This window comes from Bufo bufo, chromosome 9, assembly GCF_905171765.1.
Source record: "Bufo bufo chromosome 9, aBufBuf1.1, whole genome shotgun sequence".
In the NCBI taxonomy this organism is placed as follows: Eukaryota; Metazoa; Chordata; class Amphibia; order Anura; family Bufonidae; genus Bufo; species Bufo bufo.
This window is the reverse complement of record NC_053397.1, coordinates 189,099,716-189,115,671: the sequence shown is the minus strand read 5'-3', so window position 1 is coordinate 189,115,671 and position 15,956 is coordinate 189,099,716. Positions and strand designations below refer to the sequence as shown.

Below are 15,956 nucleotides of genomic sequence, written 5' to 3'. Positions count from 1 at the left end.
TAATGATTGTGGAGACCCTCAAATGCCAGGGCAGTACAAACACCCCACAAATAACACCATTTTGGAAAGAAGACACCCCAAGGTATTCGCTGAGGGGCATATTGAGTCCATGAAAGATTGAAATTTTTGTCCCAAGTTAGCGGAAAGGGAGACTTTGTGAGAACAAAATCAAAAAAATCAATTTCCGCTAACTTGTGCCAAAATTATTTTTTTTCTATGAACTCGCCATGCCCCTCATTGAATACCTTGGGGTGTCTTCTTTCCAAAATGGGGTCACATGTGGGGTATTTATACTGCCCTGGCATTTTAGGGGCCCCAAAGCGTGAGAAGAAGTCTGGTATCCAAATGTCTAAAAATGCCCTCCTAAAAGGAATTTGGGCCCCTTTGCCCACCTAGGCTGCAAAAAAGTGTCACACATGTGGTATCTCCGTATTCAGCAGAAGTTGGGGAATATGTTTTGGGGTGTCATTTTACATATACCCATGCTGGGTGAGATAAATATCTTGGTCAAATGCCAACTTTGTATAAAAAAAATGGGAAAAGTTGTCTTTTGCCAAGATATTTATCTCACCCAGCATGGGTATATGTAAAATGACACCCCAAAACACATTCCCCACCTTCTCCTGAGTACGGAGATACCAGATGTGTGACACTTTTTTGCAGCCTAGGTGGGCAAAGGGGCCCACATTCCAAAGAGCACCTTTCAGATTTCACAGGTCATTTACCTACTTACCAGACATTAGGGCCCCTGGAAAATGCCAGGGCAGTATAACTACCCCACAAGTGACCCCATTTTGGAAAGAAGACACCCCAAGGTATTCCGTGAGGGGCATGGCAAGTTCCTAGAATTTTTTATTTTTTGTCACAAGTTAGTGGAAAATGATGATTTTTTTTTTTTTTTTTTTTTTTCTTACAAAGTCTCATATTCCACTAACTTGTGACAAAAAATAAAAACTTCCATGAACTCACTATGCCCATCAGCGAATACCTTGGGGTCTCTTCTTTCCAAAATGGGGTCACTTGTGGGGTAGTTATACTGCCCTGGCATTCTAGGGGCCCAAATGTGTGGTAAGGAGTTTGAAATCAAATTCAGTAAAAATTGACCTGTGAAATCCGAAAGGTGCTCTTTGGAATATAGGCCCCTTTGCCCACCTAGGCTGCAAAAAAGTGTCACACATCTGGTATCCCCGTACTCAGGAGAAGTTGAGGAATGTGTTTTGGGGTGTCTTTTTACATATACCCATGCTGGGTGAGATAAATATCTTGGTCAAATGACAACTTTGTATAAAAAAATGGGAAAAGTTGTCTTTTGCCAAGATATTTCTCTCACCCAGCATGGGTATATGTAAAAAGACACCCCAAAACACATTCCTCAACTTCTCCTGAGTACGGGGATACCAGATGTGTGACACTTTTTTGCAGCCTAGGTGGGCAAAGGGGCCCATATTCCAAAGAGCACCTTTCGGATTTCACAGGTCATTTTTTACTGAATTTGATTTCAAACTCCTTACCACACATTTGGGCCCCTAGAATGCCAGGGCAGTATAACTACCCCACAAGTGACCCCATTTTGGAAAGAAGAGACCCCAAGGTATTCGCTGATTGGCATAGTGAGTTCATAGAACTTTTTATTTTTTGTCACAAGTTAGTGGAATATGAGACTTTGTAAGAAAAAAAAAAAAAAAAAAAAATCATCATTTTCCGCTAACTTGTGACAAAAAATAAAAAGTTCTATGAACTCACTATGCCCATCAGCGAATACTTTAGGGTGTGTACTTTCAGAAATGGGGTCATTTGTGGGGTGTTTGTACTGTCTGGGCATTGTAGAACCTCAGGAAACATGACAGGTGCTCAGAAAGTCAGAGCTGCTTCAAAAAGCGGAAATTCACATTTTTGTACCATAGTTTGTAAACGCTATAACTTTTACCCAAACCATTTTTTTTCTACCCAAACATTTTTTTTTTATCAAAGACATGTAGAACTATAAATTTAGAGCAAAATTTCTATATGGATGTCGTTTTTTTTGCAAAATTTTACAACTGAAAGTGAAAAATGTCATTTTTTTGCAAAAAAATTGTTAAATTTCGATTAATAACAAAAAAAGTAAAAATGTCAGCAGCAATGAAATACCACCAAATGAAAGCTCTATTAGTGAGAAGAAAAGGAGGTAAAATTCATTTGGGTGGTAAGTTGCATGACCGAGCAATAAACGGTGAAAGTAGTGTAGGTCAGAAGTGTAAAAAGTGGCCTGGTCTTTCAGGGTGTTTAAGCACTGGGGGCTGAGGTGGTTAAAACACTCAAATCTGAAAAGTGAGGTGAATTGGGTATAGTTTATCATCGGTGCTAATGCTGGCAGAGGGCCTAAAGTGACTAGAAAAAGCATAACCTGTTCACAAAAGCATGTCTTCCTCCATAAACATCTGCAGAAAGCAGTTAAACAGATATCCTGCAGTCAAAAAAAATGACTCATTCCTCCCTGCCTCTCCATCTGGGGACACACTGTGCACTAGCATGAGCTCACAGGCAAACATTTTTCCGTCACATTATACACTGCTTGTGTTACGACCACCCTGCAATCCAGCAGCAGTGGCCTTGCTTACACACTATAGGAAAAGGCACCAACCTCTCTGGTGGCTGAGACCACAGGAGTGTGCATAGGCCAGAGCCTATAGTGTGCAAGCACGACCACCACTGCTGGATTGTGGTCGTAACCCGTGGAAATGAGCAGTGTATAACACAATGGAAAAATGAATTCAGCAAGCAAAGGAGGCAATATGGACAATCACAATACATTAGTAAGTGCCTTGTATTAACTTTGTCTACATGATAAATGCCATTTGCTGAAGTGAGACAACCCTTTTAACAGTATAATTATTCTTAAGCCAAGAAAAAAAAAATCACCAGTGCGAACACAGCCCAATTTTGTTGTATTTACCTAGCTATAAAAATGTTCTGCGTTAGCCTTTTTACAATGCATTTTTACATTCTTCCTGCCAATGTTTTTTACAATCTGCTTTATTGGAAGAGCGACATAATGGAAAATGACAAGGCTGAGAGAGTTATGCAAGGAGTGGAATGTTCAACCTCATAATCTCGGAGATACAGGACATTTTGTTACGCAGCCATTTACCTTTTCCCCGAAAACAAAGAACGGGGAGGGATACTTCATGTCTTGGCTGCTGAAGGGGCAGTTGACAGATGATTTGTGGATCAGCGCGTTGCGCCCCTCGGTTGTGAGGATTTTTCGTTTTTCCTTGTGGTAACAAACATTGGGGTAAACCCCAAATGCCAGCAGTGAGATGACGAGATCCAGGTTATTATCGGGGCCGGTGTTATTAAAGACTTGATTCATTAAACATTCTAAGAAAAAAAATATATATATAAAAAAATGGGAAGAAGTCCAAAACAAAGTCACGTCATTACACATGCACGAAGAATGATAAGAGTGATCCGCTGAACTCTGGACGGCCTTTACCTTCAGGAAACCCTGAATTTATCAAGATGTCTTTCAGCTGCACTTTTGCTTCCCATGTCATGCGCAAGGTTGACATGTTGAGACGCTTGTGTTCACAAAATCTGATCTCTGCGTCTTCTCCTCCCATTCTTAAAGGAAAGGAGACAATAAATGAAATAAGGATACAGACTCTATCAACATAGCCATTCGTTTTAAGTCCAGCTTACGTACCTTGCATCATCCCAGGCTTGAAACACAGACAGAAGGGCCACATGATCGGAAAATCGGTTACCAGAAAAGTTTCTATGCACATATCCCAGTCTCCGACCTTCACTGATGAACGGCTCGGGGAAACATGTGGCAGAAGAAATTGTGCAAACTGCATCTCCAACACTGCAATGCAAGATAATCATTATTTCTTAACGTTGGCAATTTGAGTAAAAACCATCTTTAAAGCAGAATCTCCAAAGTACTTACTAGAAGATACAACCAATGATCATCATTTTTCCCAGTCGTGGCTCAATTGGCAATTTAGCCAATATTTTTCCTAGCGGAGTTAGCTCATCATTCGAGTCCAAAGCGTCAAGCTCTAAAGACAAAGCCAAACGATAAATAATTAAATCTTATTCTGCAAGGACACTACCGACAACCTGAAGTAGACAACTTACCCCTCAGTGTGTGCTCAGCTTCTATGACCGCATCCAACGGGGGAGGTTCTATGGCCTTTGATAAAAATTGTCCAATGCCACCCAATCGTAGTAGTTTAATGCTCAGAGCTACCTCATGCAAAGGAGTACGGAATATTTCTGGTGTAAGGTGAGTCTCCAAGCTAGAAAATACATTAGCTAAATTACAGAAGATCATCAAAGCACAGAATGTTTTTCATCAATCTAATCCATTCAAAGACCAACCGACCCACCCTAAGGCCCTTTCACACGAATGAGTTTTCCGCGCGGGTGCAATGCGTGACGTGAACGCATAGCACCCGCACTGAATCCTGACCCATTCATTTCAATGAGTCTGTACATGAGCGTTTTTTCATGTATCAGTTCTACGTTGCGTGAAAAATCGCAGCATGTTCTATATTCTGCGTTTTTCACAAAGCCCTGGCCTCATAGAAGTGAATGGGGCTGCATGAAAAACGCATCGCATCGACAAGCAAGTGCGATGCGTTTTTCACTGATGGTTGTTAAGAGATGTTGTTGTAAACCTTCAGTTTATCACACATTGCACCTGAGCGGAAAAAAACTGAACGCAATTGCAGATAAAACCGACTGAACTTGCTTGCAAAATAGTGCGAGTTTCACTAAACGCATCTGGACCTAATCCGCCACGCTCAACTGAAAGAGGCTAAGGGTGGCTGCACGCGCTGAATATGTACGTGCAGAAAATCCACATGAAATCTGCACAAAAAAAAAACACACAAATTTGCACTATTTATAGCTTTTTTTTTGGTGCAGATTGGATGCAGATTTCCCCCAGACCTCACACTTTCATTCAAAAGGGTGAAATCCACACAAAAAAAAACACAAACTCAACAATTGACATGCTGTAGATTTCTAAATCCACACAGCAGACCAATTTCCACACCTAAGGAAATTGTTGTTACTGTATTATGCTGCGTGTTTTCTGCACGAAATCCCCAAAGAAAAGCTGTGCGTAATCTGCACCATGTGCAGCCACCCTAATACACCTCACCATTTGCAAACTTCTAGCCAAAACCAAGCTTCTTACCGTTCAAATCGTGCCCTACTGCACAGGTGGAAACAAAACCCTGCCCGCACACGTCCTGCTCTTCCTTTCCTCTGCTCAAGATTGGTTTTGGAAGCCCAGACAGTAGCATAATTTGTCATATTGTTGTGAGACGTAAACAGCTTCACTTTTTGCCTGAAAGCATAAAATGTTTATTTTTTATTAAGCGTTTTCCACATATCAGGTGTTCAGTTCCTTGTTTCAGACACAGATGTGGGCATGCATGCTCTCACAGCTACACTTCCCACTGTGGTCAATAAATTCACAGCCATCTCTGCTAGGAGGTGCATGAGACCAATCATAGGGTCCTCAGTAGTGATGAGCGAACTTCTGTTTTAGAAGTTTGCATTCGGGTTGGCGCAGAATTATGTAATGATACCCGTAACCACGGATCATTAGGGTCCCTCCTGGTCACAGGATCCATAACGCAATTCTGCGCTAACTCAAGCCTTTAGATAAAATTACAGGCATAACCCTGTGATAGATGCCGCAAATTAAATTATAGGTTTATAGCTCTGCTCAAAATATGCACCCATACACGAGACAGCCATTTCTGCCAACTGCACCACAAACTAGCACATCAATAGAGAGAGGTGTAAGTCACTTCCAAACACCTCTGGCACCAGGAATGCTCCGTTCCAACATGTCCAGTTCATCTTTCTGCCAAAATTCAGCTGGCAGACCTCCATACACAAGATTGTTGTCCAGTCACTTTAATATCCACAGGATATGATAAAAATATCTGATAGGACTTTTAGAACATATCCTGTCTGGTGGGGGTCTGACACCCCCTCTGATCAGCTGTTTGAGAAGGCAGCAGAATGCGCTTGGTATTGCAGCTCAGCCCCCTTCACTTCAATGGGGCTGAGCTGCGCTTAGTGCCCTCACGTTCATCAGTCACATGGCCTAGGCTAAGCTGCAAGAAGGCCGTGATGTTAGATGAGCGCCTCTGCATTCTTAAACAGCTGATCGGTGGGAGTCCAGAGGATAGGTCATCAGTAAAGAAGACTCTCAGAAAACCAGTTTAAGTTGCTAGCTTGTGCTGTTTTGTAAGACTAAACGATCAAGACAATATTCCACGTTTTTGACAGATGATTGGTTCAACTGTGATACCACAGATCAACCATCTTTAATCTCATAAATGTCTTCATGTGCACTTACTTGCAGGAGTCTATGACATAAACCACATCATTTATAGTGATACTGGTTTCAGCAATATTTGTGGACAGAATAACCTGTGGGATTTAAAATAAACACGTATGAATGACAGGAGGTAATAGATGCACCACATTATAAACCTACATTGTGCTTAGGTTCACAGCTACACTTACAATTTAGCAGCTTAATTACTAAAGCGTTTTATAATGGTTTCATTGCATAATAGTAAGAGCCACTTTTATATAGCAGCGCATTTAGCACCATCAGGGACATTCTGAGAACATTTATGCAATTAAAGGCATTTTTACCTTGATTATACCATTTGGAACAGGGTCAAACGCCTTTCTTTGCTCCTCTCGCGGTATCTGGGAATGCAGTGGTAAAATTCGGTAATGATTGCTACCTATATTAAAAAAATAAAATAATAATCAAATTTCACACGTGGGACCCCAATGCTGCATGAGAACTACCAATGAAATCCCACAATCACTATGGATACATTATAAAGCAAGGGTTGGTAGCCTTACCAAAATGAGGGTTCGACTCGAGATACTTCTGCATGGCATAAATTAGATTCCAGCCAGGTAAAAACACCAGCACAGCACCAGGTACGTTCAGGGTTTCAATGTATTTTAAAAGCGCTTCAATGAGTTCTAAGGGAGTTTCCTTCTCACTCAGTTGCGACATTGAACGGCGAGTCTCGGGGCCGTAACCATCACCACATATCAGATTGCAATTGGTCTGCAGGAATATGAAAAGGATTAGTACACTTACATTTGGAAGAGAAAAAATAAATTAAAAAAATACATGATTATGAGTTGGCCATTTATCAAGTGAAACTTTAAAGGGGTTCTCCTGGAACAGACAATGATGACATGCTCAGGATAGCTCATCATTATCACATCAGCGGGGGTTCAAGTCCCGACACCCCTGCAGATCAGTTGTTTCAAGGAGTCGCTGCGCTTACCGGAGCTCTGGTGAGCGATGGAAAGCTGGTGGAAGCCTGCAAGGACAGCACCATACATGGTATAGTGACTGTGCTTGGTACTGCAGCTCAACCCCATTTACTTAAATGGGGCTGAGCTGCAACTAGGCCGTGTGACTGATCTGCACACCCTTGATGGTGGGTGCTCGTAGGAGACATACGTCAATCTATTCCAAGGAGAAATCCACGGCACACCAGTGGTCCTTGTTAGAAAGTGCTTTTAATACATAACGTTTTGTTTACATCATTTTGTTCCATCCAGAGAAAGTATAAATATAACAGGCCATAAACGAAACCCCAACGTTTAAGTCGTGTAGCAGCCTTTAGCAAGGGATCTGTGGCCTAAGTAACAGCTCTGAGCTCTGGAAGCGGACCAGGAGAGGACTCTCGGCATAACAGAAACGGGACGGATCTGTTATGCAGCCCATAGACTTCTATTATGACGGAATGAATAACAGAATGCCTCTAAAGGCATTCCGTTATGGAATCGCGTTATGGTCCGTGGTAACGGAATCCATAACTCAATTCACCAAATACCACAAAACGAACCGCAAACAAATTTCAAAATATGAAATTTGCTCATCTCTAATCAAAAACCTACTCGAGGAAAACCAATTAAAAGAAAAGAGATTCTGGAAAGAAACACCAATCACTTGCTTGTGAGGATCCCAACATCCATCAAACTCCAGCTACAGTATATGTAACCTGACATTGTGAGCAATAAATAGGTATTTACATCATCATCCTCTCCTCCTCCTCCTCCTTCTTCATCTTTGTCTTTCCTCTTTCTTTCCTGTGGGGGTGGTCTGAACTGAGTCATTTGAATGCTGTCTTCTAAGAAGTACTCTAGAATATAAAAAACAATTTAAGAAAAATCACAATTTGTTTGTCTGGTTGATACTGGAATGTGACTGGGGCTACCCAATTAATGCAATAGATCTCTCAATGCCAGTCTTAATATGAAGTGCACTGGATAAGATGCACAAACCTCTTAATAAATCGGGAGCATTTATGGGGGTCCATGTGGCAGAAAAGCATATCGCCTGGGGCAAACTCACATTTGCATCATTATTTATGCCAACTGGATGCCATGAGTTATAGTAAACTTCTTTAGCTGTAGGAGGCCACGGCCCTCCCACTAAGTCCTGTCCATATTTGCACAAATATTGTAACCGACACTTTTTTAAAAATGTACTTGCTACTTTTTAAAAAAGGCAAGAGATTTGGCTTGCACAAAAACTTGTGGCTCTTGCCATTTAAAGTGTTTTTGCAAAGAGTGGGCAAATCTTGCCAAGTCAAAATGTGCCATGCTAATAGACTCATACCCAAAAAGACTGAGTGCTGTAATAAAATCAAAAGGCACTTCAACAAAGTATGTTTAAGGGTGTGCACACTTATGCAACCATATTTTAATTTTTTATATTTTTTCTTCCCTCTACCTTAACATTTATAATGCGACATCTAGTGGTCAAATTTTAATTTTTTTTTAAAGTTAAGAATTCTGGTGGGAAAAACGAGATTTTTGTATAACTTACCAGTAAAATCTCTTTCTCGCTCTTTCCTTGGGGGACACAGAAGACCTTGGGTATAGCTCATCTCCATAGGAGGCGTGACACTAAGTGAAAGCTGTTAAGCCCCTCCTCCACAGCTATACCCTCAGCCTGGAGAGAAAGGCAGCCAGTTGCGTGTCCAAGCAGTGAGAAAAGGCAAAGTCCAACAAGGAACCAACAAGCCAACTACCCAACGGGTAACACAAACTCGGAAACCGTGTAGAGAAAAACAACGAATGGGTGGGTGCTGTGTCCCCCAAGGAAAGAGCGAGAAAGAGATTTTACTGGTAAGTTATACAAAAATCTCGTTTTCTCGCCCAGTTTCCTTGGGGGACACAGAAGACCTTGGGACGTTCAAAAGCAGTCCAAAAGGGGAGGGACCACAGCTCCAAGGCGAAGCACCCGAAGGCATCAAGGAACCGCCGCCTGCAGACCCAGGCGGACCAAGGCAGCATACGCCGAAGCCAGAGTATGCACCCTGTAGAACTCTGTAAAGCGTGCAAGGAAGACCTGTGGCCGCCTTGCTCAAATGCATGGCCGAAGCCCAAAGCCTCCGGCCCAGGAGGCACCGACCGCTCTGGTGAAATGAACGGTGACAGTAAAGGCAGAATCCTGCCCTCGGAGCGGTAACCTCAGCAATAGCCAATCTGATAAAGCGGAGGAAAACCACCCTGGAGTCCGTCAACTCTAAGCGCGGACCTCCAGGAAACCCAAGAGACCGAACGTCGACAAGAGTCGGAGATCTCCAAGTAAAAAAAGCAAGGCCTAAACAACATCCAAATTGGTGAAGTGTTGAAGCGAAAGGCAAACACCACCTTCAGAAGGAAGGAACGGGATGTAGAACAGCCCTGTACTGGGAAAAGACAGAAGGCTCAGAACAAAAAGGGGGCCATTCAGGCACCCGTCAGAGACACGACTGATACGGAAACACAACCGTACAGGACAGGAGGGGTAGAGAGAACTTCTGTAACGGCTCCAAGGACAAGATTGGAGCGCCGAGAACTCAGTATGTAGTTCCCAGGGCGGTACCGAAGGACAGTACAGAGGAACCAAAGAGCCATTTCGAGTAAGAAGGTCTTGACAGGCCCAGAGGGCTGGGGAACGCTGGAAGAGGAAGAACAGCGCTGACACTGATACCTCAAGTAAAGGAATCCCAGTCCCAGGTCCAGGCCGGACTGGAAAAAAGACAGAACCATGGGGAGAGAAAAGTCAGAGTGGGGAATGCACAGCTTCCCACAGAACCCCAGATAAAAAAACCATAAGTCTTACGACAGATCCTGGACGAAATACAGCCAGGAGCGGGCAGTAGCGAACCCGCTGGAGTCGCCTGGCAAGCGGGCGAAAAACCAAATGTGATCAGGCGCAGACCAGTAACACGGGCAGAAGTTGACAAACTGGTCCCGTCGGCCCCCGAGCAACGTTGTCCCGTATCCACCCGAGTGGGGGAGCAGAAGGACAGACGGAAAGGAACCAAAAGGGTCCGCCCAGCATCCGCCAGATGCCAGGACAAGACAGGCTATAGTCCATGCTGATGTAGCCATGTTCTACAGTCCCGGTGTAGGAGATCAAAGGACAATCTGGACCGAAAGGTAGTCCCCCCAAGTTACCGAGAAGGTAAGTCTACAGCAGGACCATTGTCTTAGAATGGACCACACAATCTGCACTCAGCGGGAGGACAGAACGCGGTAGACTCGATAAATCGGCACAGCTAATACAGCCAGTGTGAACAAGGGAGACAGTACGAGGCCAAAAGGAACACCGGAACCATCCACATGACAACCATGCTCTCCCCAGAGGGGAGGACAGTGAAGGAACAACCTCTGAAGTCTGGCGGGACAGAAGCCACATCAGAGTGATCTGTACCGAGCGGGGGCCAAACAGAGCCGGCGAGATAAGGTAGTCGAGACAGAGGCCGGCATAACACCCTCCAACCGAACGGAGGAGTGGGCAACAGGGAAGCCATAGGACAGCTCAAAAGCAGAACCCTGCTACACTGTGAGAAGCCCGGTTCACCGCCTCGCAGAAGGAGAATACCCTGAAGAACCCAAGGCGGAGGTCCTCCGGACCTGGGTAATCGAGCACCCAAGAGAATTTGGGTGACCTTCCCGAGAAAAGCGGCCCGCACCTGGTAGCAGATCAGACTGTAGCGTAGAGGCGCCAAGAGGAAGGACTCATACCACACTACATCCGAAGAGGAGGAAATTGCAGCAGGCAAGGGAACCGCAGTCCTGCCAGAGCCAACGAAGAATTCGAGGGGCGCTCCAGACAACCGCACTCTCGACCATGTGACCACTAGCGCAGGGAAGCAATACCGCGGAAGGACGAATGGGCACGCATCTAGGAACCACGAACATTCCCTGGGATGAAGGGCCAACTAAATGAATGAGTACCACCCAGCTCCGTGCAGCAGAGAGCAAGTAGAGCCCGTCCGGGTCAGGTGGACAGAATGAACTCCTTAGAGACGAGTGCAAGGTTTGTGGCAGGCATCGTATCCCAAGAAAACAAAAGTATGCCGCAGGAAGTAGATGAGGCATACGTACGAGCAGCCCGTAAGCAGTGAGAAGGCCAACCCACCTACAGGAGGAGAAGGCATACACGGCCCAAACAACGCACAAGAACGTCCGCTCACTGCAAAAGGTTAATTTAGCGAGAAAGGGGGGCTCGCCACAGAGTGCCACAGCATGTACGGAATTGCAAAGTGCAACCTGAAAGGGAGTTATGCACAAGCCTAGTATAGCATGCGATGAAACGCAAGCAGTCCGCCCCGAAAAGGGGGGAAATTGTATCTGGCAAACTGCAGTCGGCAAGAGTGCAAAGGCAGGTCCCAAAAGGGAGTGATGCCTAAGGCCGTACCTACTTCAGAGAAGCAGGACATACCCTATAATCCAGCATGAACGCAGGAGGTCCACCTAGTGAAAGGGGAACATGCACAGGGTTATCCTAGCATTAAGTGAGTGTGCAATAATACACCCAACACTGATTTAGCGAGAGTGCAACTACTCTGCCAATGAAGGGGGACATGTACAAGTCCAGCACAGTCATACAAGGACAGCCGTGAATCTCATGAGCGTGCCAAATTCTGCCCATGGAATGAGGGGTGGCCACGCACAAGGCCAGCACCGTATCCAATGGGAGTGCAAGCGTTCCACCCATGTTAGAGGGCAATGCTCATGGCCAGCAAGGTATCCGGTGAGAGTGTAGCATGCCGCCCAGAAAAAAAGGGGGGGGGGGGTAATGCACATGGCCAGCATCTCATCCAGGGAGAGTGCGTGCACCCGCCATATATGGAAGTCATACACATGGCCAGCATCGTACTGGTGAGAGACAAACACAGTCAGTAAGAATGTGTGTATGTCACCTGAGGAAGGAAGGCATGCCCATGGCAGGCAGCGAATCCAGCGAGAGTGCGTACACCGCCCACGGAAGAGGGGTCATGCATATGGCCGACAGCGGATCCAGCGAGAGTGCAAGCACCCCGCCATGTATGGGGTACATGCACATGGCCAGCAACGTACCTGCGAGAAAACAACCACAGACGGAGGGATGTATGTATGCTGCCTGAGTCATGCCTATGGCCGGCAGCGAAACCAGTGAGAGTGCAGCATAGCAACATAGTACATAAGTACATCATAGCACATGAGAGAGAGTGCAGCGTTCCGCCTATGGAAGGGGGTCGTGCACATAGCCAGTACCGTATCCGGTGAGAGTGCAGTATTCCGCCTAAAAAGGGGGGTCATGCACATGATCGGCAACAGATCCAGTGAGAGTGTAGCGTTCCGCCTAAAAAGGGGGTCACGCACATGGCCGACAGCGAATCCAGTGAGAGCGCTGCGTTCCGCCCATGGAAGGGGGTCACGCACATGGCCGGCAGTGAAACCAGTGAGAGTGCAGCGTTCCGCCTAGAGAAGGGGGTCACGTACATGGCCGACAGCGAATCCAGTGAGAACGCTGCGTTCCGCCCATGGAAGGGGGTCACGCACATGGCCGGCAGCAAATCCATAGAGAGTGCAGCATTCCGCCTATGGAAGGGGGTCATGCACATGGCCAGCACCGTATCCGGTGAAGGTGCAGTATTCCGCCTAAAAGGGGGTCATGCACCTGGCCAGCCGGCAGCCAGGGAGAGTGCAGTATCCCGCCTAGGAGGGGGGGGATGCACATGGCAGGCACCATAACTGGAGAGATGATGAATGCCGCCTACGGAAGGGCCGCATGCACTTGGCCAGCGCCGTATCCTGGAAGAGGGCAGGAAAACCACCTAAAAAGGGAAATGCCCTAGCACCTACGCAGGTTGGGAGCGCAACACTATGCCACCTGTGGAAAGAGGGCATGCAGACATGCAGCACTACTGATGAGGCTGCAGCGTCCTGCGCAGTCCAATAGAAATCTGTTATTATTATTTTTTTTATTTTTTTTATTTATTTTTATTAAAAAACACAGCTTCTCTGAGGCTAAAGGGGGGCCACCTATAGGGGCACAGATAGTCAGGAAAAGGGGGGCCAGCCATACAGGCCCATTGGGAGCCGGCCTGTACCCAAAGGGTTAACATGGATCCGGCCTGGAGGGCGGCGCTGCGATCCCCTGGGGGCGGAGGAACCTCCCGGCGGGAAGAATTCGCGCCTGGAGAAGTTCCCGCCCCCTCCACCAGAGGCCGGAATTTTGCGGCCTAGTAGGCCGTGAAGCCGGGGTCTAAATTTGCGGCGCCCGGTATGTACCGCCGGACCTGAGGCGGAGTGGCGCATCAAAACCGGCCGCGGGAGCCCACCCCGCGGGCCGGTCGGAATTGCGGCCCAGCAGGCCGCGAAACCTGGACTAAAATTAGCGGAGCCCCACCGACCGGCACCAACGGTCAGCCGGGGCCTGCTGGGCATAGACGTCAAGCCCAAAGCCGGCCGCGGGAGCCCACCCCGCCGGCCGGAGTGTCAGGGGCTCGGAATGGCGGCTTGCCGGCCGCGGGAGCCCACCCCGCCGGCCGGAAGAGTCAGGGGCTCGGAATGGCGGCTTGCCGGCCGCGGGAGCCCACCCCGCCGGTCGGAAGAGTCAGGGACCCGGAATGGCGGCCTAGCAGGCCGCGGAGCCTGGGCTAAGATTTTGCGGCGCCCGGCCGCACCGGACTACCAATGTCGGCCGGAGGCGAGGCCTTACTCCACAGCCGTCAGGAGCCTCAGGCCTTGAGCAACACTCCGGTAGGAGATGGGGGGGGACCCAGAGACCGGGTGCCTGTGCTGATTTCCACCCATGTTAGTTGCCGCTTCTGTAGCTGGTTGTGGAGACAGCCACTGGCTGCATGTCTATGGGAGCCAGGCAGGGGGAGGGAGGCAGAAGGAAATTGCCGCTCTGCGGCACCCCAGGGGCCAGCATAGATCCAGCAGGGGACTAGAGGCCCAGTATGGGGGTCAGGCACGCAGGAGACCAGGGTGGGGGGGGGGGTGGGGGACGTAGGGCTGGAGAAGCCTCTTTCTTACCACAGCCGTCTTCACCCTCGGTGCATTCCAGCAGGGTCGCCCCTTCAGCTACTGGCACCGTAGTGGCAGGACGCTGGAAGAGGGACTTGGCGTGTGGGCGACCCTTGCGCTGGCGGGATGTAGGGGAGCTGGGCTGCCCTGATCCACCTTGCCTTCTGTGGGGGAGGCAGCAGTGCGGGTGACCGGCACTGGCGCAGCTCAACCCCGGGAGAACAGAGAGGTCTAGTGCGACTCTGTTATCCCTGATGATCTGGAACAAAAAGAAAAGAAAAAAGTAAAAATCTAAAATTGAAACAAGGAGAAACCAGCCCTGCAGAGCAGGGAGTGTCTTGCCTCCTTGGACACTAAGCAAAAACTGGCTGCCTTTCTCTCCAGGCTGAGGGTATAGCTGTGGAGGAGGGGCTTAACAGCTTTCACTTAGTGTCACGCCTCCTATGGAGATGAGCTATACCCAAGGTCTTCTGTGTCCCCCAAGGAAACTGGGCGAGAAAAGCAAATTTTGGAGCACACCATTTTTGCGATGCTTATGTGATTTTACGTGGGCATGGTTAGCCATGTTATTTAGGTGTACGACAGATTTATCAACTGAGGCCCTTCCCCAAAAGATAAATTACCCTTTTTTGCAAGTACTGTGTAGATGAGAATATTCACAGTGAACCAGAAACATACCTTGCACAGGAAATGTTCGACCAAACACCTCAATGATGGGACAGTTGAAGAAATATTCACAAAACATGCTGGTATCTATGGTGGCTGACATGAGGATAACTCTAATGTCTGGGAAAGCTTGGATGACATCCCGCAGTACCACAAGCAAGAAATCAGTCTAGAGGACAGAGGAAAAAATAAATAATAAAATTGATGGAGAATGAGCAATCGTAAAAGGACAAATGCTTAATTTTTAACTGGTATGCCGGCTTGTTTAATAAGATTAGAACAGATCATACCTGCACTAAGTAAATGTAAATGGGGTCAACAGGGTGCGGGTGACCATCATTCTAATTAAACAAAGCCACCGAGTCTCTCCTTAATACTTAGATCATATAACGAGTGGAATTTGCTTTATTATAAAATTCTGAAATTGTATAATACAGATGATTGGCAGGGATGCCGGGAGTCAGACATCCACTGATCAGATACTGATGGCCTATCATGAGGACAGGCCATCAATATGAAATTTTCGGATGACCCCTTTATATAATTAGACAAAATTATCAGGTCCTCTGTACATAGAGATCTATTACGAGACTAACATTAATATCACGCTCGTGTATTTCATCCACAATCACATGACTAATTCCTCTGATTCCAGCTTCCAGTTTCCGCAGGAGCACACCTAGGAGACATAAGTACATAATGATCAGTGTTCACACTTTATAAATTGTGAAAGCAGCAAATGCAGCTTCAAAACAGACACTCACCGACTGTGCAGAACATCACACTGGCATGAGGACGAGGCAGCACAGACTCAAAACGGACACTATAACCGCAGCTCTTTCCGATTTCTTCTCCCCTCTCGTAAGAAACTCGCTCGGCCACAGACACAGCACTGATTCTACGGGGCTAAGGACAACACTGTGAATTTTCAGCCATAA

The 15,956-nt window shown here is 46.9% G+C and overlaps 1 protein-coding gene across 5 annotated transcripts in view; it reads right to left on the bottom strand.

Annotated features, from left to right (window-relative positions):
* Positions 1–15,956, bottom strand: part of DHX9 (DExH-box helicase 9) — a 44,502-nt gene that overhangs the window by 8,812 nt on the left and 19,734 nt on the right. For all 5 annotated transcript variants that reach the window (XM_040406859.1, XM_040406860.1, XM_040406861.1 and 2 more), the window contains 13 exons: positions 15,783–15,924; positions 15,615–15,697; positions 15,031–15,187; positions 8,086–8,195; positions 6,892–7,105; positions 6,673–6,767; positions 6,368–6,441; positions 5,189–5,341; positions 4,123–4,283; positions 3,932–4,043; positions 3,686–3,847; positions 3,476–3,603; positions 3,131–3,360 (listed from right to left, as the gene is read on the bottom strand). In XM_040406859.1, coding sequence (XP_040262793.1) covers positions 3,131–3,360; positions 3,476–3,603; positions 3,686–3,847; positions 3,932–4,043; positions 4,123–4,283; positions 5,189–5,341; positions 6,368–6,441; positions 6,673–6,767; positions 6,892–7,105; positions 8,086–8,195; positions 15,031–15,187; positions 15,615–15,697; positions 15,783–15,924 — 1,821 coding nt within the window. The remainder of the gene's footprint in view (positions 1–3,130; positions 3,361–3,475; positions 3,604–3,685; positions 3,848–3,931; positions 4,044–4,122; positions 4,284–5,188; positions 5,342–6,367; positions 6,442–6,672; positions 6,768–6,891; positions 7,106–8,085; positions 8,196–15,030; positions 15,188–15,614; positions 15,698–15,782; positions 15,925–15,956) is intronic.